Source organism: Sus scrofa, chromosome 16 (genome assembly GCF_000003025.6).
Source record: "Sus scrofa isolate TJ Tabasco breed Duroc chromosome 16, Sscrofa11.1, whole genome shotgun sequence".
Taxonomy (NCBI): domain Eukaryota; kingdom Metazoa; phylum Chordata; class Mammalia; order Artiodactyla; family Suidae; genus Sus; species Sus scrofa.
The window spans coordinates 68,266,913-68,288,704 of record NC_010458.4 but is presented as its reverse complement, the minus strand read 5'-3'; the positions used below and the strand labels follow the sequence as shown (position 1 = coordinate 68,288,704).

General features: G+C 43.4%; 2 protein-coding genes across 8 annotated transcripts in view; one reads left to right on the top strand and one right to left on the bottom strand.

The window, feature by feature from the left end:
* The window catches only part of GEMIN5 (gem nuclear organelle associated protein 5), a 50,809-nt gene extending 41,325 nt beyond the window's left edge, over window positions 1–9,484 (bottom strand). For 2 of the 4 annotated variants that reach the window (XM_005672598.3, XM_005672599.3), the window contains exons 1-7: window positions 9,234–9,484; window positions 8,280–8,440; window positions 7,394–7,575; window positions 3,705–3,856; window positions 3,381–3,500; window positions 1,732–1,864; window positions 358–523 (exon numbers count right to left, since the gene is read on the bottom strand). In XM_005672598.3, coding sequence (XP_005672655.1) covers window positions 358–523; window positions 1,732–1,864; window positions 3,381–3,500; window positions 3,705–3,856; window positions 7,394–7,575; window positions 8,280–8,440; window positions 9,234–9,399 — 1,080 coding nt within the window. In that variant the 5' untranslated portion in view covers window positions 9,400–9,484. The remainder of the gene's footprint in view (window positions 1–357; window positions 524–1,731; window positions 1,865–3,380; window positions 3,501–3,704; window positions 3,857–7,393; window positions 7,576–8,279; window positions 8,441–9,233) is intronic. The other 2 variants (XM_005672600.3, XM_013984899.2) reach the window with 1 other exon arrangement.
* MRPL22 (mitochondrial ribosomal protein L22) overlaps window positions 9,602–21,792 on the top strand; it is a 49,379-nt gene continuing 37,188 nt past the window's right edge. Inside the window, exons 1-2 of one of the 4 annotated variants that reach the window (XM_021076707.1) lie at window positions 9,602–9,698; window positions 11,225–11,267. In XM_021076707.1, the coding sequence (XP_020932366.1) occupies window positions 11,236–11,267 (32 nt within the window). In that variant the 5' untranslated portion in view covers window positions 9,602–9,698; window positions 11,225–11,235. Of the gene's footprint in view, window positions 9,699–11,024; window positions 11,144–11,224; window positions 11,268–21,792 lie in introns of those variants that run through there. The other 3 variants (XM_021076706.1, XM_021076705.1, XM_021076704.1) reach the window with 3 other exon arrangements.

Here is a 21,792-nt window from a genome sequence, read left to right as displayed (position 1 = left end):
CAGTAAGGTCTCTTAAAGCTAGTTCTTCCTTACAAGAGACTCGGCCAAGAGCAGATGACTGCACTACCTAAACTATAGACAAGGATATTTTAGAGCTAAACCATGATGATCTCACATAGCCCTCCGTGGACACATCTATTCTTCTTACTGTACCTGCTTTAACAAATGGCACCTTGGTGGCTCCTCATCTTTTCCTTACTTCTTTGCTGCTAATACATTTAATGCCGATCAGTAACAGTAACTCTGAGACAAGGTGAGGTGTGAGAACTAATGGATGATTTGAAAAAGCCCTCTAATTCCATTTCAAATCATAGACCACTGCTCTACAGTACTGAACACAAAATAAGCAGTTCTTACATCTCTATCCATTGACGTGGAAAGCAGCAACTGTTTGTCATCCTCGGTTTGTAAAGGACATAAATTAAACACAATTCTTGAATGATTTTGCCCTTCTGATGAAGCACTAAAGAGGGTATATTTCCGCCTCCAAGACTGAGTGAGATCCCACAGGAGGAGTTCACCTCTTTGAAGGAAAAACAAGTATTAGTTCTCTTTCACAAGCAATCTGAAAACAAGTGATTTGGGGCCAAAGAGTATGCATGGGCCCTCAAATGCAAAATAATTTCTGTTCGTTGTTCCCTAAAGAAGAGAAAAAAATTACATATTCTGAAATAAACACAATATATCTCTGGAGAAGTTCCTGTAGTGGCGCAGTGGAAACAAATCAACTAGAATCCATGAGGACGCAGGTTCGATCCCTGGCCTCACTCAATGGGTTAAAGATCTGGTGTTGCCATGCGCTGTGGTGTAGGTCACAGATGCAGCTCCAATCTCACGTTGCTGTGGCTGTGGTGTAGGCCAGCAGCTACAGCTCCAATTTGACCCCTAGCCTGGGAACATCCAGAGCCTTGGGGTGGCCCTAAAAAGCAAGCAAGCAAACAAACAAACAAAAAACCTCATCTCTAGAAAAATACACACAAAAACAAGAGGTCACTTGCCTATCGGGAGGGGAACCAAGTAGAGAAGACAGAGGTGGAAGGGACTGTAATTATTTATTATATGCTTTCATTCTTTGTGAACCACACGAATGTACTGGCTACCTTGGAACAGATTTTCTTAACAGCTTTAATCATAAAAATACCACCAAAATTTGCAAAGCCACAAATGCTTTAAAGTGTGTCTTTTTTAAGAGCAGTGACGGGAGTAGGGCCATGACTAATACCTGGGGAGAGTTCTATATGCTTTCCCTGTGTTCCCTCATTTAAAAGCAGGAACCTTTTCTGTTAAATTCACTTATCTCAAACACCTAGAAGTTGTGCTCAATAAATTTTGCTTAAAGAATGGCCATACTCACCCTAAGAGATAAGAAACATTATAATCCCCCCTTTTTTCACATAAAGTCACTGAGGCTCAAAAAAGTAAAGGGTCTTGCTCATAAACACACAGCAGGTAAGTAAGAAACTGATTCTGAAATTCGGTTCTGCTTGACCTCAGGGTCCACATTCTTAACCACCAGGCTGTACTTATTTGCTGTTTTCACAACTGTTATGAGACTGCACAGGTATTACTTCCATGATTTTTTCCATTACAAATAGCCTACCATAATATAAACCTTAGCCACTGCTTTCTAAATCTTCTAGATTTAGAAGTCTAGAAAAAGAAGCCTAGGAGTTCTTGAGGCTAGAGAGGAAAACAAAGTATATTAGAGAGCATGACCAAAAAAAGACTTACCCAAAACAGCTGGATACCAGCTGTGTTGGCTGATCCTTGGGCCAATGTAGCGTCAACCAAAGGCGCTCTTTAACAGTTGGGTCTATGCCCCCTCCTCTTCTCTTCAGAAAGGGTAATTTCAAAGTCATCACCCCTACAGGTTAAAAGAAGGTCCATGGATAGTCAAGACAGTGAAAGTAATCCATGAAGCTACCAGCGGTTCATAATACAGTTCATGGTTTAAGTTTATTTGATTACTTGGAATTCAGACCTCTTTTCTCATGGAAATTTATGAATAGTGGTTAATACTAGTGTAACCAATTTAGGTCAAACAAGCTTTTATAGCCGGTCTTGGCAACTTAAACATTAAGAATATTGTTTGGGAAAATGAGGTTTTAACAAGGATTGAGAACCCAGGTTCTAACACAGTCCAGTACTTTTCAAAGTTGGAAGGATAGGACTCCTTCGACTTAGCAAGAAATTCAACAAAAGGGACAAATGAGGCAGTTAACATGCTGTGGCAGGGAAGTTCTTTACCCCTGACATGCTACTGACCCTACTGTGTATCAGACACACCAGCGGTGCTTCTAAAATTCATATGCCACGATTCCATCCCTAGAGGTTGATTCAGGAGATTCGAGGTGGGGTCCTGCTACCTCCAGCTGATTCTGCTGCAAGACCAGAACTGAAGATCATGGTACTACACAGTCATAAATTTAGAGATTACCATTCTGCAGGGATTCTTAGCCTGAGGCCATCCCCAAGTGGGAGAATTGGCCAAAATAGGTCCAAAAGCAGTCCACAAACCTAAATAAACCTGTTTTCCAAAATTATACTACTCTTACCACTGACTGAACCCTACCTGTGTGCCAAGCACCATGCAACTTGCTTTATGTGCACTAGTGCATTTAGATAAAGAAGATAAAACTTCCAAGGTATTATATAAACTGGAGAAAAATAACTAGAAGCTGTGCTCAATAAATTGCTGAAAAGAGAAAGGCTAGATTTTTACTATATAGGTAGCATTCAATCTGCCTGGAGTTCCTCTCAATCTGTAAGTTTAAGGTTGGAGTTCCCTAGTAGCCTAGCAGTTAAGGATTTGGTGTTGTCACTGCTGTGGCTCAGGTTTGATCCCAGGCCTGGGAACTTCTGCTAGTTATGGGCATGACCAAAAATAAATAAACAAATTTAAGGTAAAAGCTCCAGTTCAAAGAGAAGCTTGGGGAAGCTTTATGACTGAGGGTCTCGGTAATTTGCGTAAACTGAGCTTTTACGTTTGAATGTGTACTTCTGTATTGGGCGTATGTTATTTATTCTGCATTTGTGCATTAAAACTCTAGTTTGAGAGATCTTTTCTATTCCTTTGACCCAGGCCTTGCCAAGTTCAAATATTCCCATTCTCGTAACAAACATCTTGCCCACCTTGCCAAACAGTGACTCTTCTATGAATGCATTAGGAACCCTCATCTCCAGCCCCAAAGCCAGATGTTCAGAGGTTCAGAGAGGTCTAGCCGAGGCAAAAACCGGGGAAGCAACTTTCTGATAGAAAAGTAAAGAACCAGTTTCTGACAGATGACACACATCAGGACAACAAAATGGTGAAAAAGCTTGTACTTCTACTGGATGCATACAGGTTATATCACAAAAGAAACGTCAAATGTCAGTGTTACCTCTGCCTCTAGAGCAGCTCCAGATCCGAATGGTTTGATCTTTACTTCCAGTGGCTAAGTAGCAGCCTTTTGTTCCTGGAGTTTGTGCTATAACTTTTCCATTGGGAATTTCAGCTTCTTCTAGGATAGAGATGGCAATTTTATTTTTGATCTGAATTAAAAACCACTTATCAAAGAAAAACTAGTTTGCAAGTGTTCCTGAAACTTAGTTATCATTTTCACAGATTTGATCTGTAAAATCTAAAGTTTAAATATAGTTCAAATGATACTATTCTACCCACTCTGTTCTTTAAAGAGTACTAAACCCTCTTAAATCATCTCTACCTGAGTTTTCCTCTTGATTTATGGATAAACAGTCTTCACCAGGCAGGGGACACCAAGCAATGGAGTGGATCTCATCATCGTGGCCTCGAAGCCTGTGTATAACTTCCCCTTTCTTGCTGATGTCAATTATAACCACTATGCCATCCTTGTAGCTTAAGAACAAGAGTTAGAAATATTACTGCAAAATGAAAACAGACTGTCTCTCTAGTAAACATTGTGGCTTAGGAGTTACTGTGTATTTCTAAAAACTGGGCATTTGGGGTGGGGGCAAGGAAAGAGAGCAAGAAATAATCTTGTTTTGTCCTGTTTCCAAGGTGCTTATTTCGTGTTTTCCATTTTATTTTATTTTAAACTCTCCCCCATGATCAACCTCTTGGCACTAAGTTATACTATATACGTTGCCTGATGTGAAGCTCAAACACTGGAACATGCTTGTGCTGGAGGGGAACTTACAGAGTAGTTCTTACAGGGGCCTAGAAATTCCCCTAATTGGAGATACATTTGTCCTAATACACCAAAAAAAAAATTTCCTGGGTTTTACAAGTCATCTTCCTTTTCTAACAAAAGCTGCAGAATTCTACCTTCTAGATCGGGATATTCCAAGGCTGTCATTTTTTGGGGGGGGGGTTGGGGGGGTGTCTTTCTGCCATTTCTTGGGCCGCTCTCACGGCATATGGAGGTTCCCAGGTTAGGTGTCAAATTGGAGCTGTAGCCCTCGGCCTACGCCAGAGCCACAGCAACGCCAGATCCGAGCCACGTCTGCGACCTACACTACAGCTCACGGCAACGGCGGATCCTTAACCCACTGAGCAAGGCCAGGGATCGAACCCGCAACCTCATGGTTCCTAGTCAGATTTGTTAACCACTGAGCCATGACGGGAATTCCTGTCATTTTTTGAATTAAGAAGAAACTGAAAGATTGTAATAGTTTTTCTCCTCCCCACTCTTTTACTGGCCGCACCTGCAGCATATGGAAGTTGCTAGGACAGGGATCGAATCTGAGCAGCAGCTTCGCCCTATGCCATAGCTGCAGCAATGTTGGATCCTTAACCCACTGGGATCCAGTCTGTACAGCTGCAGAGACAATGCTGGATCTTTAACTGCTGTGCAACAGGAAGAACTCCAGCTTTTTGTTTTTTTTTTAAATGATGAAGTATTTCGGACGCAATAAAGAAGTATCTACCCTCTACCCTAAGAAAAAAATTTACCAGCACAGTTGAAGTCTTCTTTATATCTCACCTCAATCTTATTTCTCTCTCTTCCCCAGAGATAAACTGCTATTCCTAAATTTTGTGTCACATCATTCCTAGGCCATATATCTATATCTATATATAGATTTTTTTTTTTTTTTTTGCTTTTTAGAGCCGCACCTGTAGCATGTATTCCCAGGCTAAGGATCAAATTGGAGCTGTAGCTGCTGGCCTACACCACAGCCACAGCAACTTGGGATCTGAGCCACATCTGTGACCTACACTGTAGCTCACGGCAACTCCGGATCCTCAACCCACTGAGCGAGGCCAGGGATCCAATCTGTGTCTTCATGGATACTAGCGGGATTCGTTACAACTGTGCCACTGCGCCACGACGGGAACCCCCTATTCTTAAATAAGATATAGAATTACTTTGTATATTTTAAAATGTTATATAAATGGTATTGGTGTAGTCTTTTTCTGTAGTTTGCATTTTTCACTCATCTTTTTGTGAGTCATCCATGCTGACATTCTTACCTCTAGTTCCTGGTCAATCATTTATACTATTGTATAGTACTCCACTGTATGAACAGACCAAATGTTTAGCTACTCATTTTCCTTTTGAAGGGCTTCCATTTTTTTTTTATTATTACAAACAGAAAATGCTATTAATAATCTTATACATACTTGAGCCATTTTCACTTTAATGCCTTGTAACAGAACTGCCAAGACGTCAGCTATTGCCCATCTTTGCTTTACTAGAAAGTAAAAACTGCTCTCCAAAATGGGCATTCCTATTTATACTTCCTATATACTAGACAATCCCACAGGGAAAAACACCATTATAGCCTTTTAATGTTTTTCATTTTATTAAAAGTTTTTCCCCCCATTACAGCTTTATTTTAAAAAAATCATAAAACATATCAGATCTCTGATGACATGGACTTTGAAAGTTATACAGCCTAGTAGTTATGCAACCGTGTTTTGCAATTTCAATCAAGACTTCAGGGAATAGTCACTATTTTGAAGAAACCTCTAAAAACAAACCATTCTGATTCATTCCCCTTTGATCGTCCTATACACCTGAAAGACTCATCTCCTCTTGTGAATTCCTCCTCATCTTTCAGGGTTGGTTTGATTCACCCTTCTCTGACCCCTGCCTACCATCCTTGCTGCTCATTCTCTTGTACCCCCATCGCAGCAATGTTCCCACTTCACAGAGACCGCCCATCCATTGTCCTCGTCCATCTTCACTGTTATTCACCCACTTCTGTCTTCCTGTCCTTCTCCCTATGCAGCACAGATTTCATGATCCATAATAATCACTCCTTAAAAAAACGCTTATCTCCTTTGTCCTCCCTTTTCTCTTAGGGATATTTACTCCACAAAAAACTCAAACCTGATTGAATCCAACCATCTCCTTTTTCAGTGTAAGTAATTTACTTAAAATTCATGAGCATGATTCTTAGCCTGGCACTCTACAGGGACCACTGGACCTACAATTTCCCTAAGTTCATTTTTCTGTCCTCTGAGATGACTATTTTCATAGCTTCTTTCTGCATCCAGCTCCTTCCTCACTCTGAATTTGACTCCACCTCTCTGACTGGCGCCTAAGAAAATCACAAGCCATCAGAATGAAACACCCTTCCCTCCCAACCAGATCTTCAAACCAACTTGCACCTATTTCCATATTCTCAGCTATTCTTTCAACTTGTGATCTGGATCCAATTTCTTCTTGAATTCTCAGTATCATTCTTGTATTTATCACTGTTTACCCCTGCAGCAAGCTACCCCTTTTCTGCCTCATTTCCATCAGCATAAAAACCATGCCTTTATTATCTTCCATATAACACTGCCCTGACCTCCATATAACACTGCCCTGACCTCCATATAACTCCTCTGGCTTCATGTCTATGCACATTTTCACAAAAAACTTTGTGAAAAAGTTGTCTCCATGCATATCCACCTCACCTCCCAGTCTCTTGAATTCACTGCAGCTGGACTTTCTCTCCTACATTCTAGTGCTCATGACTAGTCTTCAAACTAGAGAAAGGACAGCTTTGGGAGAGAAGTAAATGGAGTGGTGAGGGAACGGGGAGTGCCCACTCAGGCAGCTGTGTAAACAACTCTGCTGGTCACTGGGGAAACAGATCCCAATGCCAGAGCTTAGTCATTTGACACTCTGGAGGTAAATGTTATTTTATGTCCAAGGGTAAACATGGAGGGAAAAAAAGGTGAAAGAGGACATTTCTGACATTTGGAGGCTGACTGAAGAAATGGGTTATGGAGAATGAGGGAAGTACAGTATCATGGAAACCAAGGAAACAAAAATAGAATGAGAGAGACTGAGGACCTAGAGGGATACCAGGGACCTAGGGAGAGTGACTACCTGTAGATGGTTTCCTCTAAGGAATGAAGGGACAGGAGAAGGTAAAGCAATGTGAAATAAGATCATCAACAAAACTAAACCATCCACACAGATGGCAGCACAGTACTTACCCAATGGCTACTAAATCTTCATGATGAGGTGAGCAAGTAAGACAGAAAATTGTCCTGGGTTCTATAAACAGGTGCTGGCTGTCATTTCTGTTAAGCCAGTAACAGAAAACTACTCCCTTTTCATCTCCAGATACTATTAAATCCTTTACTCGAGGAGACCAATGCAATGCTGATATTGTATGCTTTAAAACAAAACAAAAATTATTTGCTTCTTATTTGTCAATGCTAAATTTTTAGTTTTTAACCTGTACAATGCTAGGCACATGACAGGTACTTAATATATACTGTGAGTTCCACTTGTATAGCAAGACTACATCATAACCAAATGATAGGAGAATTTAGGCTACTGGGGATCAAAGGACCATTTACATTTTTTTTTTTCCTTTTATAGATTAATGCAAAGTTCTTACTAAAAAGGAGTTCTTTCCTTTCCTACATTCTCTCAAAAAGCAGATATACAATTAATCACCTAGTTTGGAAACAAGTTTCATTCACTTATAGTTTATATTGGGAGTCATTTTCACGTAAAGAACCAGAGAGTAAATATTTTAGACTGTGTGGGCCGTACTGTCTCTGTTGCAAGTACTTAACTCTGCCATTGTCGCATGCAAGCAGCCAATACTTAAAATTGTAGAAGGTACTTAAATGAACAACTGTGATTATATTCCAGTAAAACAGTTTGGAAAAGGAGGCAGCAGTGCAGTTTGCTGACCTCTTATTTATATTCACCTCCTTCCAGAAAAGTTTTTAAGTATCTTACCATATAGAGCTTATCTAATGAACGAAAACAATTACTTGCACAGATAAGCTAGCAAAACTATACTTGAAGCAAGAGAACTCTGGCAGATATATAATAATGGCCTGAGAAACTAGTAAGCCACGGTACCTGATGGAGTGCATGTTCGGTCACAACTGTTTTTGTCTCTACATCCCAGATTTTCACAGTCCCATCGTCAGAGCTGGTGGCACAGAGGTTGTATTGACCCAGGTGATGACAAAATGTGAAGCCAGAGACCCTTTCGGTGTGTCCCACCAACTCCCCTATGACTTCAAGCAAAATCAGATTCCAGGTTAAAGTGCTACCTAAGCTTCCTTGGCAGAATCTTACTGTTAAGTGGTGATTGAGACTTCACTTAGCCCATGGAAGAACTCACAATTAGAGACCCCAAGTGCTGGTACTGCCTTTACCTGGGTTTAGACATGTCTTTTTTATCTCCTTGGGCCTCAGTCTTCTCAAATCTATAAAATGCTGTTCATATCCCTTGATATGCCCAGTTCTCAGACTGAGGAGCAGCTCAGTGGAAGCAAGTAAAAGAGATTCTTATCTAGATCTAGCCAGACATCGTTTGGAACAGAATAAATATCTGGCATCCCATATCCTAAGGCATAAGCAAAACCTGGGTTGGAGCCTGAAAGCATCCGGCTCAAGTCCTTCATCTTACAGAAATTAGTATCATAAATTTGCAAGATCTCCCTTAAGGCGTGCAGCTATTAGGCAGCCCTCAACCCCAAGGAGCTCTCAGGGGGCCCGCACGCACTGGGTTGGGGAGGAAGGCCTAGATGTTCTAAATATCTGAAAAGAGACAGGGTTAACTTTTCAGTAAGCAGAGGATCCACGTGAGAGCGCCAGGAGGCGGGACCGCTCGGCCACAGCGTGGTGTATAGCTCAGCCTTGTAGACTGGGACGCGAGTCAGCTTAGTTGGCCGTAAGGAGACCCTTCTCCTTCCCGAGCCTCAGTTTCCTCATCTAAAGAGATGGGGGTGGCTAGAAATGCCCACTCGGAGCCTGCAGGGAACTCAGGAAGGGCAAGAGGGCTGGGGCCAAGAGGTGGGGAATTACCTCGAAATGGGGGCGTCCCTGGTATCGCGTCCGCGCCTGGGCCCACGCGGACAAGGAAGACGGAGGTCCGTGCCGCGAAGCCGAAGAGGCCCCCGGGCACGGCATCGCTGCATCGGGAGCAGTACCAGTTAGGGGAGGGCGGCAGCGTGCGCGGTTCCTGAGCCATGATCACTGCCACCCAGGGATGAGGGAAGCAACTACTTGCGCAGACCTTTCGTAGCCCCACGCTGTAGCCAGGAAGGGGCGGGGTTGACTCGGAGCCCCGCCCCTTCGGGCCCGCCGCTACGGCGCGCGCGGAGGTCCAGGCCGCACCGCTGGCTCGGCTACTGGTGTCGCTGGGCTGGGAAGGGCGGGGTCCAGAGCGCGGCGCTCCGCCGCGGAACCTCGCCTGCGGCTGGAGCGTCTAGGGCGGCTGGAGCCCAGCCCAGGGGTTAGGCATTTTTCACTTCTCACAGCAATTAAGAGGTTAGAACGCTTTTTTCCCTGGACCTATTCAACCCCTATCCCATCAAATATTTTTTTTAAAGGGTTTCCGCAACTGGGTGAAAATTCTGTCTCTGGGTTTTTGATACTCAAGTAAAAGCAGAATAGTGACTCTTTTGATCTGATTACCCGTCAACTCTGTGAAGGGACTATATGTTAAGTGCTGTGGAGGAAAAAGAACGGAAGTTCCCTTCCAGCTCAAACATCCTAAAATGCTCAGATTCTGTACTTACACTCTTCTACTCCCTATTGCATGTTTGCATTGGGTATCTTGAACTCCGGCATACCCAGCAAATAAAATTTGAGATATCTCTGCAAATAAAGGGAGGTCAAATATATTTGGATGTGGGTACGACCATAACTTTGGAGGCATCCAACCCTAGATTGACCTCTTTTTTCCAGTTGTCTGAGACTTTAACCTATCCTAAACCTGTTTCTCATTTGAAGAAGGAAGATGATAATCCAGGCCTTGTTGGATTGCTGTGGGGAATACATGAGATTTAGTCAAATGCCTACTGGCCATATTTGGCAGCAAGTGCCTGACGATTATTAACTCTTAGCTCTTGGAGGTGAACCTGGAGCATCATACTTTGTATTTGAACTGCTTGTTCTTTATTTTCAATTATTTATTTTACTACTATTATTATTTTTGCTTTTTAGGGTCACACCCGCGGCATATGGAGGTTCCCAGGATAGGGGTTGAATCGGAGCTGTAGTCACTGGCCTAGGCCATAGCCACAGCAACGCCGGATCCTTAACCTACTGAGCGAGGCCAGGGAACAAACCAGATTCCTTTACGCTGCGCCCTGACGGGAACTCTTGTTTTCATTTATTTATCAAATATTTTCAATATTATATTAATTTCAGGTGTACAACGATTCACAATTTGTAATGATTCCATTCAAAAGTATTATAAAATATTGGCTATATTTCCTGTGCTGTACAATAGATCCTTGTAGCTTATTTTATACCTAGTAGTTTGCATGTTCTTTAAAAGAGCTTTCACATGATCTCTAGTGATCTTTACTAGCCAGTGCCATAGGGATACTTATTTGTTTTACTGACAACAAAACCGAAACCTTCCCAGGTTAATTGGCTTGTTCACGGTCTCTGTTTTCCTAACCCTTCAGGCCATTTGTGAGGTGTTATCCAGTTTTTCCGGATCCTGACGAGTTTCCGGAAAATCGCTAGGTTGGAGCCTTTATTAAGTCATTCATTCCCTAGCAAGGCTGGCCCAACCGCACCTTTTACTCCTGAAGCGTGTTCGAAGTCTCCATGACAACCCCCTAGGCGTCTTTGGGACCCGGGATTGGGGGCGGGGAGAAAGCCGGAGAATCGCGCACGCGTCTTGCCCACGCGGCGTTTGAACGCGGAGGCTTCCGTAGCGGGAGGGAGAAAGATGGCGGCGGCGGTACTGGAGCGTTTGGGTAAGGACCGTTTAGGGCTTAAGAGATGGAAGAAAGGAGTGACGTGGGAGTCTAAATTGACGGCCTTTGTTGATTTTGCAGGTGGGTTATGGATGCAGAATCTCAGGGGGAAGCTGGCTTTGAGGTAAGTCGCCTCGGAGTTGCAGAAAGCTCCATGTTAGTTTTTCAGTCCGTCACTGAGAGCCCAGTGCCTGGCGCTGGTTTAGGCTCCGAGGTTAGCAAACTGGACATCCAGAGTGTCTGCTGTGCCACCTCGTTTTTTCGCTGCCGTACTGCATAGCCCTGCGGGGATCAGGATGTCTTCCTATGACCTATGGGGCATTATAAATTCTTTTCTGAATAGTCTTTCCTGATCTTTCTGTATATAGTTAGACTCTCCCAAACATGTTGGGAGCGCCCTTTCCTCACTATGCCTCTCGTTATTTGCCTGCAAGAGCAGGGTTGTATTGTAGACAGTTGGCTTTACATCGTGCCTGCCGTTGTGTGAAAATGTTTATTCGCATTCCCTCATTATGATTATATCCTACGTAGTGTTGGTACTAGTATTCCCATTTTTGCAGACAAGTAAATTGAAGTTCCCAAAGTAGAATAAGTTGCCCAAGGTCTCCGAGTTGCAGGAAGTTTTGAAGCTTGATACTGCATTCCTTAGAGCATTCTTTGATCTCAGGACAAAAGCGTTCTTTAAGGTTAGGGAATGCACTTGAGTCAGTACTGGTAGGAGGCTTTCTCTGCCTTCTTCTCATTGTCCTTTTTTTGTAGTACTGCTATCGATATTTGGAGATTGATAATCTGATTGCAAATATTCTGATCGGTGCATTTGTTAACATTAATTTTGGTTTAGTTCATACGCTTTGGAGTTAGGAACAACTCTTGTTTCTCTTTGTAGCTGCAGCATGGGGTCATGCACAAAGTGAATGTTTTGCTGATTTGGTTGATTTAAACTGTCCCACACTGACTTATATTGGGAAGCTTGAGCAAGTAACTGGAGCAGTTTGGTTTCAGTCTTTTTATGTTTGTAATATAAGAGAGTTGGAATTTGCTAGGTAATCTCAAAGGCTTTTTCTAGTTTTTTTTTTTTTTTCCTATTAGAGTATAGTTGATTTACAGTGTTGTCTTTCTAGTTTTGAAGTTATTTAATTTTATGATTCCCCATTCTGGACATTCTAGTGGGGAAATGGCTACATGAAAACTAAGTCGAAAGGTATAACTAAGGCTCGTGATGACCTTGTAAAATCTTAGAGGTCATCTAATTCAGTGGATGAAAACCTAATTGGATACCAGATGCCAGACAGGTGATAGAAATGACTGAACTAGGAGAAGTGGTCTCTGTAAAAAGAGAGAGTGGTAAGGCCTGTGGAGGTCGGTAGAGTGCATTCCACCTCTAAAGGCATTTAATTGAATTGAAAAATGCTTCTGACCAAATAAAACTTTTCTGTAGGGTCTATTTAGTGCAGACTGACAGTTTCCAGCCTTTGAATTTTAAGTCTCCACTTTACTGCTGCTACATTTGGAAAGTTTTGTGACTTACTGAAGGTTACATGGCAAATCAGACTAAACAAAAAATTTTCTGGCTTTTTTTTTTTTTTTTTTTTTTTGTCTTTGTTTTTCTATTTCTTGGGCTGCTCCCTTGGCATATGGAGGTTCCCAGGCTAGGGGTCTAATCAGAGCTGTAGCTGCAGGCCTACGCCAGAGCCACAGCAACTTGGGATCCGAGCTGCGTCTGCAACCTACACCACAGCTCACGGCAACGCCGGATCGTTAACCCACTGAGCAAGGGCAGGGACCGAACCCGCAACCTCATGGTTCCTAGTCGGATTCATTAACCACTGCGCCACGACGGGAACTCCTTTTTTTTTTTTTTTTTTTAATTTTCTGGCTTTAAATTGTGCTCTGTCAGAGTTCCCAGTGGTAACAAATCTGACTAGTATCCATGAGGACGTAGGTTTGATCCTTGGCCCTGCTCAGCAGGTTAAGGAACTGGAGTTTCCGTGAGCAGTAGGTCGCAGATGTGGCTTGGGTCTCGAGTTGCTGTGGCTGTAGCGTAGGCTGGCAGCTGCATCTCTGATTTGACCCCTAACCTGGGAACGTGCATCTACCGCGGGTGTGGTCCTAAAAAATAACAGTGCTCTGTCACATCATGGGAGGATCAGAGTGATTTAAAAGTGTACGTTTAGAGAATGAAGAGTGTATTCTGGTGGTTTAGAAATAGAAGGGCCATTGTAAAAGCTCAAAGGCACTAGTTATTAAGCTGTACATAGGTTAAAATCCTCCACAAGAAAAATCAAATTGGAAATGTCATGAATCAGCAGTTTGGTGGGGAAATGATGACAGCAGTCTGATATATCTGAATGAACACTGAGTTGCAGGTGATGCAGATGAATTTCAGGTCCCTGTCAAGGACAGATGTTGTGGCCTTGGGCCATTTGCTTAACTTCTCTGAGGCTCAGTTTCCTCATATCAAAAAGTGAGGATAATGTTTATCTTCAAGAGTGGTTGTGAGAATTAAGAGACAAATTATAAAATGTCTCTTAGTGCCTGGTGCTGTAGAGAAGTGGTGATGGGGTGATATTGCTGTGAAGTTGTTTGAGAGGAAATCAGATTTGGTGCTAAAACTATTAGTAGCTCCTCAGTACTCATGGATGAGATTATGTATTTCATATATCAGCCCTACAGTTTTGTTTTTTTTTTTTTTGTCTTTTTGCCATTTCCTGAGCCGCTCCCATAGCATATGGAAGTTCCCAGGCTAGGGGTCGAATCAGAGCTGTAGCCGCTGGCCTACGCCAGAGCCACAGCAACTCGGGATTCAAGCCGCATCTGCAACATACACTACAGCTCATGGCAACGCAGGATCCTTAACCCACTGAGCAGGGGCAGGGATAGAACCCGCATCCTCACGGGTACGAGTTGGGTTCGTTCCCACTGAGCCACAAGGTGAACTCTCGACATTTACTTTTGTAAAAAGAACATTGGCTGCTATTTTTTGTAGCTTGACAATAAGCCATAAAATGGTCATGCGCAAAAACAAGGAGATGTTATAGGTGGACATTTTCAATTTCATAATATTTATGTTTGTTTAATGAGTTTCTTGTTTATGTGATGCTTTATTCCTTTCAAAGCACTAGAAACTTCCTTCAATTAGTGTTTATATCTGGTTGAAGTCATAGATCTGAAATGTTTTTCTGTTAGTTTTCTAGGGCTGCTGTAGCAAATTACCACCAACTGAGTGACCTAAAGCTAAAGCAGTAGAAATTTTTTCCTTCAAAGTTCTGGAGGTCAGAAGTTCAAAGTCAAGGTTTTGGCAGGGTTGTGCTCCTTCTGGAGACTGTGGGGGAGAATCCATTCCTTGCGTCTTCCAGCTTCTGGCTCTATCTTCAGGTCACCTTTCCCTCCATTTGTCTGCTTCAAAACTTTCTTTACATCTCTCTCATTAAGGTACATGGGATTACACTTAGGGCTAAAAAGATAATCCAGAATAAGCTCCCCTCTGGAGATATCTAACTTAATGATCTCCTTTTCCATACAATAGATTTACAGATTCTGGGGTGAAGACGTGGACACATCTTTGGGGCCGACATTCAGCCCACTACATTCTCTCTCAAAAGATGTTGATTACATCATCTTTAGGTCTTTTTTTTTTTTTTTTTTTCCCAAAAAGATGTCCTGTAAATCACACCTTTACTTCTGCTATGCCTTTAACCTGGAGTGCTCTCAGACTGGGCATCTGAATGTTGAAGTCTGTACTTTCTTCAGTACTTAGCTCAAGTCTCAACTCCTTACAGCCACACCGATTACCTCAGCCTTCCTGTTAATTATGGCATTTTAATGCCTACTGCACATTATGGTTAATTTTCCATCTCTCTAGGGCTAGGTATATATTTTATGTCCCCATCACCTAGAATAGTACCTGTACCATAATAAGAAATATATTTGGTCTTGGTCCTTGGTTCCTGGCACAGAGCTCCTAAAATCCTTGAAATTTCCTGAGTGCTGGGAGAGTATTTTTCACTCATAACAAGTCCCTTTGGAATGGGGCTGGAATTTAGGTTATAAAAACTAGAACAATGGAGTTCCCGTCGTGGCTCAGTGGTTAACAAATCCGACTAGGAACCATAGGGTTTCGGGTTTGATCCCCAGCCTCGCTCAGTGGGTTAAGGATCCGCCGTTGCCGTGAGCTGTGGTGTAACAGGTCACAGTCTCAGCTCGGATACTGCGTTGCTGTGGCTCTGGCATAGGCCTGCAGCTACAGCTCTGATTAGACCCCTAACCTGGAAATCTCCATATGCCACGTGTGTGGCCCTAGAAAAAGACGAAAAAGACAAAAAAAGAAAAAGAAAAGAAAAAACTTTATACGAGGTTCTGAGAGATTCTGGGTTCGTGAACCCCTTAATGTGCTTGAAGGTGGTCTGCCTGGAGAGGGCATAGAGGCCTGTGCCCTCCCTGCCATACCTTGTCACCTTGTCCTATGCATCGCTTCTGTTTGGCTATTCCTGAGGTGAATCCTTTATAATAAACATAAATATTTCCTTGAATTCTTGAAGATGTCCTAGCAAATTATTGAACCTCAGGGTGGAAGAGAGGGTTGTGGGAAGCACCACATTTGTTGTCAGGTAAGCAGAGCTCCAGGTAATCTGGACACCCTTTTTTTTTTTTTTTTTTTTTGGCTTTTTGGCTTTCCCGCAGCATATGGAGGTTCCCAGGCTAGAGGTCTAATCGGAACTGTTGCCACCAGCCTACGCCAGAGCCACAGCAACGTGGGATCCAAGCCGCGTCTGCAACCTACACCACAGCTCACGGCAACGCTGGATCCTTAACCCACTGGGCAAGGCCAGGGATTGAACCCGCAGCCTCGTGGTTCCTAGTTGGATTCGTTAACCACTGAGCCACAACGGGAACTTCTGGATACCCTTTTGCATCTAACTTCTGGTGTGGGGCAGTCCTGTGGAACTGTGCCCTTCAACTTGTGGGATCTGATGCTAGCTCTCAGGTAGATGGTGTCAGAATTGAATTCAGTTGTTGGATACTCAGTGTTGGAGAAGTGGTTGTTGGTATAGAAAACCCCCACGTTTGGTGTCAGACATGGTGTTAGCAAAAGACATCACAGTACCCTCTCCTTATTAGTTGGTCAGTAAGTAAAAGCTGAACTGTTAATCAGCCTGAACAGATGCAAGTTGTAGTCTGAAAGATTGGGAGAAATTGAGATTCTGGTTTCTCCATTCCAGTGCCAGGAAGGAATCCTCATGGCAAATTAAGTGTGGGTATAGATTTCTAGTTTTATGAAATAGAATAGCTTGTGCTGGAGTTCCTGTCATGGCTCAGCAGAAACAGATCTGACTAGTATCCATGAGAGCACGGGTTTGATCCCAGGCCTCACTCAGTGGGTTAAGGATCTGGTGTTGCCATGAGCTGTGATGTAGGTCACAGACAAGGCTTGGATCTGGCCGTTGTGGTGCCTGTGGCGTAGGCCAGCAGCTATAGCTCCAATTCGACCTCTAGCCTTGGACCTTCCATATGCTGTGGGTGCGGCCCTAAAAAGACAAAAAAAAAAAAAAAAAGAGTAGCTTGTGCTGATTATCCAAATTGTTTTCAGGATTCTAAACTATTCCTTTGGACAGAAAGAGGCATTTATTTAGTTAGTTTTTTTAGGGCCGCATCTGCAGCATATGGAAGTTCCCAAGCTAGAGGTCAAATAGGAGCTACAGCTGCCAGCCTACGTCACAGCCACAGCAATGCCAGATCCACGCTGCATCTCTGACCTATACCACAGCTCCCGGCAACACCAGGTCCTTAGCCCACTCAGTGAGGCCAGGGATCAAACCTATATCCTTATGGATACTAGTCAGGTTCGTTACCCATGTGTCACAATGGGAACTCCCCAGAATGAGGCTTTTAGAAGCTCTCTACACCTATGCAATTAGTTATCCACCAGAATATGACTGTTATTACTCTGAATGATACGGTAGTAATCTGAAAGTTTTAATGTCTTATTTTCAAATGATTATTGGCACCAAAGGCTTCTAATAGCTTCTCTGAAGGAAGGTGTTACATCTTTGAAATGGCAAGTTGAATAAGAATGTATTTATAAACTTTTTGATTTATTCTCAGATTCTTTAAAGAAATTGTTCTGCTGAGAATTGTGACTTTGTTTTTTATTTGTTCTCATACTACTCTGTGGTAGGCCAAACCCCTCAAAGTATATAAACATAAATTTTAAAAAATCTATGTGCTAATCATGAAAAAGAAGAGTAATGTGGAGACAGGGAAGAATGAAACTTATTTTAAAAAGTTGGTTTGGGGCCCTAATAGCTTATCTGAAGAGATTACAAATGAGAGATCTGTCTTATGCATCAGGCCTGCAAATATGTTTTGTGTGTATGTTATATTGTGTTTTAAAACCTCTTTTTTTTTTTTGTCTTTTGTCTTTTTAGGACCATACCTGTGGCATATGGAGGTTCCCAGGCCAGGGTTGAATTGGAGCTACAGCTGCTGGCCTATACCACAGCCACAGCAATGCCAGATCCAGGCCGCCTCTGTGACCTACACCATAGCTCACGGCAACACCGGATCCTTAACCCACTGAGCAAGGCCAGGGATCGAACCTGTGTCCTCATGGATGCTGGTTGGATTTGTTTCTGCTGCGCCACAACAGGAAACAAATCTGACTAGCATCCATGAGGAAATAGGTTCAGTCCATGTCCTCATGGATATTAGTTGGATTGGTTAACCACTGAGCCAAGGCAGGAGTTCCTAAAACTTCTTTTTTTAAATCAGCATTTAAAAACTGGTACCTTTCTCATAAAAATCTAGGTTTCCAGGAGTTTCTGCTGTGGCACAGCGGGTTAAAGATCCAGTGTTGCTGCAGCTGTGGCATAGGTAGCAGCTGTGGTTGGATCTGATCCCTGGTCCAGGAACTTCCATGTGCTACTAGTGCAGCCAAAAAACAAGAAACAAAAAACTTAAAAAAAAAAAATCTAGGTTTCTAGATTCTGTTGTGCATCGCAAGGCATGGCAACAATTTTCTAGAGCAGAAGAGTGTACCACTCTTTAGGTGAGACATAGAGTCTTCAGTTTTCCTCATTTTCTAACTACTTATAAATTGTTGCGTAAGTACTTACGCCCAGCCCTCTTAGCTTGTTTGTGTTACCTGGCTGTCCCCTGTATTCTCTAATTCATTGTACAAATATGTATTTGGTGCCTGCTGTGTGCCAGGTACTGTTCTAGCACTGGGAATTTTGTAGTGAACCAAAAACCGTGATAGTCTCTACCCTCATAATGTATGATCTAGTGAGGGAGGAGAGTAATAAGCAAAATAAGGAAAATACATGATAGTGATAACTTCCTTGTAGAAAACGAAAGCAGAGGATGGGAATAGGACGTGTGTAAATGAGAGGGAGGTTGCACTTTTGGATAGGAGGGCCCTCCTTAAGAGATAGTATTTGCATAAAGGTCTGAAAGAAATAAGGGAGCAAGCTGTAAGCGCTGCCAACATCTGAGTGAATAACCTTCTAGGCATGTGGAACTTAAGTGTGAAGTCCCTGCTATGGCCAAAAGCAGTGAGTGAAGAAGGAGACAGTGGGAGATGAGGTCAGAAGAAGGACTAGGACAGCATGTTGAGCCTTAGGGTCGTTGTAAGTCCTTTGGTTTTTATTCTGATTGAGATGGGAAACCATTGGTGGGTTTTCAGTATGAGAGCCGTATGATCTGACTTACGTTTCTGAGTGGTTCTTTCTGTGTTGAGAACAGACCAAAGAGGGGGCGGGGAGCAAGGAGAGAAGCGGAGACTGGATATTTCAGGTTAGAGATTATGGAGGCTTGGATTAGGGTGGCTGTGAGGCTGGGTGAATGGTTGGATTCTGGCATTGGGTTAATGACAGCTGACAAGACTTGTTGATGAATTGGATGTGGGGTGTGAGAAAGAAGGGTGACAGCAGGGTTTATGACCTGACCAAATGTAAGAATGAAGTTATCGTTTCCTGAGATGGGAAGACTTCTAGAAGAGCGTTTTTTTTGTTTGTTTGTTTTTTTTGTTTGTTTTTTTTAAGGGCTGCACCTGCGGCATATGGAAGTTCCCATGTGAGGGGGTGAATTGGAGGTGTAGCTGGTAGCCACATCCACGCCAAATCTGAGCTGTGTCTGCGGCCTACAACACAGCTCATGGCAACACTAGATCCTTAATCCACTGATCGAGGCCGGGGATCAAACCTCCATCCTCCTGGATACTACTCAGGTTCATGACCACTGAGTCATAACAGGAACTCCTAGAGGAGTTTTGTTTTGTTTTGTTTTTTGGCCATACCTGTGGTGTGTGGAAGTTCCCAGGTCAAGGATCGAACCTGCGCCACAGCAGTGACCCAAGCTGCTACAGTGACAATGCCAGATCTATAACCCACTGTGCCACAGGGAACTCCTAGAAGAGTGGGTTTGGGGGAGAATATCAAGAGGTTGGTTTGGATCTTGTTAAGTTTGAGATATCCAGGAACCGTATAATTGGAGACATGAGGAGGTGATTGGATAGATGAGTTTGGAGTCAGGAAAGGCATGCAGATTTGCTGGTTACCAGTGTATGAACAGTGTTTAAAGCCGGAAGACTGGCTGACTTCACCGTGTTTGCGTGTAGATAGAAAGCACAAGAATTCAAGGATTGATTCCTACCTGGGGCAGCCAACATACACAGATTAGGGTGAGGAGGAGACAGGAGAAGTGTCTAGAGGTGAGAGGAAAACCCAGACTGTGCAATGCCCTGGAACGCAAGTAAAGAATGTGTCTCAAGGAAGAGCAAGTGACCAAATGCGATACCGTGGTTTATGAGAAATACATACTTGGGCGTTTAGATGACCAAAATGTATTTCTCATATATATTTGGTCTTTGTCCGTGGTTCTGGCTCATAGTTCCCCGAACTCTTGGGATTTCCTGAGCCATAGGGTAGTGGGAGCTTCTTTGGGGGGGGAGACATACCCTCAGCATGTAGAAGTTCTCAGGCTAGGCATTGAACCTGCACCACAGCAGTGACAACACCGGATCCTTAACCCACTGTGCCTCAAGGGAACTCCAGTGGGAGCTTCTTTTGTCATATTTGGTCTCTTGTCCTCAGTTTCTGAAATGGCTTCAGAGCCATAAAGTGAAATGAGTGTCCTATTATTCGTAACAAATCCCTTTCCACCACAGCTGGGTTTATGTTAATGAGGTGAATTTTGGGAAGCACTTAAGAATGGGGGCTGTTTGCCAGGGAAACCGACCAGGAATAGAGGAGTGGAACTTTCAGTCCCACCACTTCCTGATTTTCAAGAAGGAAAAGACTGGAGGTTGAATCAGTCACCAGTGGCCATAAGTTAATCAGTTATGCCAATGTAATGAAGCCTCCATCAAAAGGAAGGAGTCTGGAGAGCTTTCGAGTTGGGGGATCAGAATGCTTCCATGTGCCACCGAGTTGGGCCCCAATTTTCACAAAGACAGAGCGCCTTTGTTTGGGACTTTGCCCTGTGTTTCTCTTCATTTAGCTTTTGATTGATATATTTTACTGTGTTTTGTAAAAAATCAGTTTACTCTAGCAAGTAAGTGGGTTTCCTGAATTCTGTGAGCTGCGCCAGCAGATTAATCAAACCCAAAGAAGGGGCCATTGAGACCCTCTTGATTTATAGCCAGATAACAACCTGGCTATAAACCTTGTAATTGGCATCTGGAGTGGAGCTGGTCTTATGGGACAGAGTCCTTAACCTGTAGAATCATGCTGTCTCCAGATAGAGTGTCAGAATTGAATTCAATTGTAGGACAGCCAGCTGGTGTCAGAGCCTTGCTTGGTGGTGGCGTGAGGAACTACCCTGCAGTGTTGCAAGTGTTAGGCAGTCAGACCCCTTTTACCACAGATCCTTAGCTCATTCTCAGATGAAGATTGAGAATTGGAGTTCCCGTCGTGGCACAGTGGTTGACGAGTCCGACTAGGAACCATGAGGTTGTGGGTTCGGTCCCTGCCCTTGCTCAGTGGGTTAACGATCCAGCGTTGCTGTGAGCTGTGGTGTAGGTTGCAGACGCGGCTCGGATCCTGCGTTGCTGTGGCTCTGGCGTAGGCCGGTGGCTACAGCTCCGATTCAGCCCCTAGCCTGGGAACCTCCATATGCCGTGGGAGCGGCCCAAGAAATAGCAACAACAACAACAACAACAACAACAAAAGACAAAAGATAAAAGACAAAAAAAAAAAAAAAAAAAGATTGAGAATTGCCTCTTGGATTTTACAATGCACATGTCTTCAATGACCTTGATAAAGAAAGCAGTTTTTGGAGTTTCCGTTGTGGCGCAGTGGTTAACGAATCCGACTAGGAACCATGAGGTTGCGGGTTCGGTCCCTGCCCTTGCTCAGTGGGTTAACGATCCGGTGTTGCCGTGAGCTGTGGTGTAGGTTGCAGACGCGGCTCGGATCCCGTATTGCTGTGGCTCTGGCGTAGGCCGGTGGCTACAGCTCCGATTCAACCCCTAGCCTGGGAACCTCCATATGCCGAGGGAGCGGCCCAAGAAATAGCAACAATAACAACAACAAAAAAGACAAAAGACGAAAAAAAAAAAAAAAAAAAAAAAAAGAAAGCAGTTTTGGTGGAGTGATGCAGGCAAACAACCTAAGTGGAGAAGGTTAAGGGTGAATGGGAGGGCTGGAATGAGA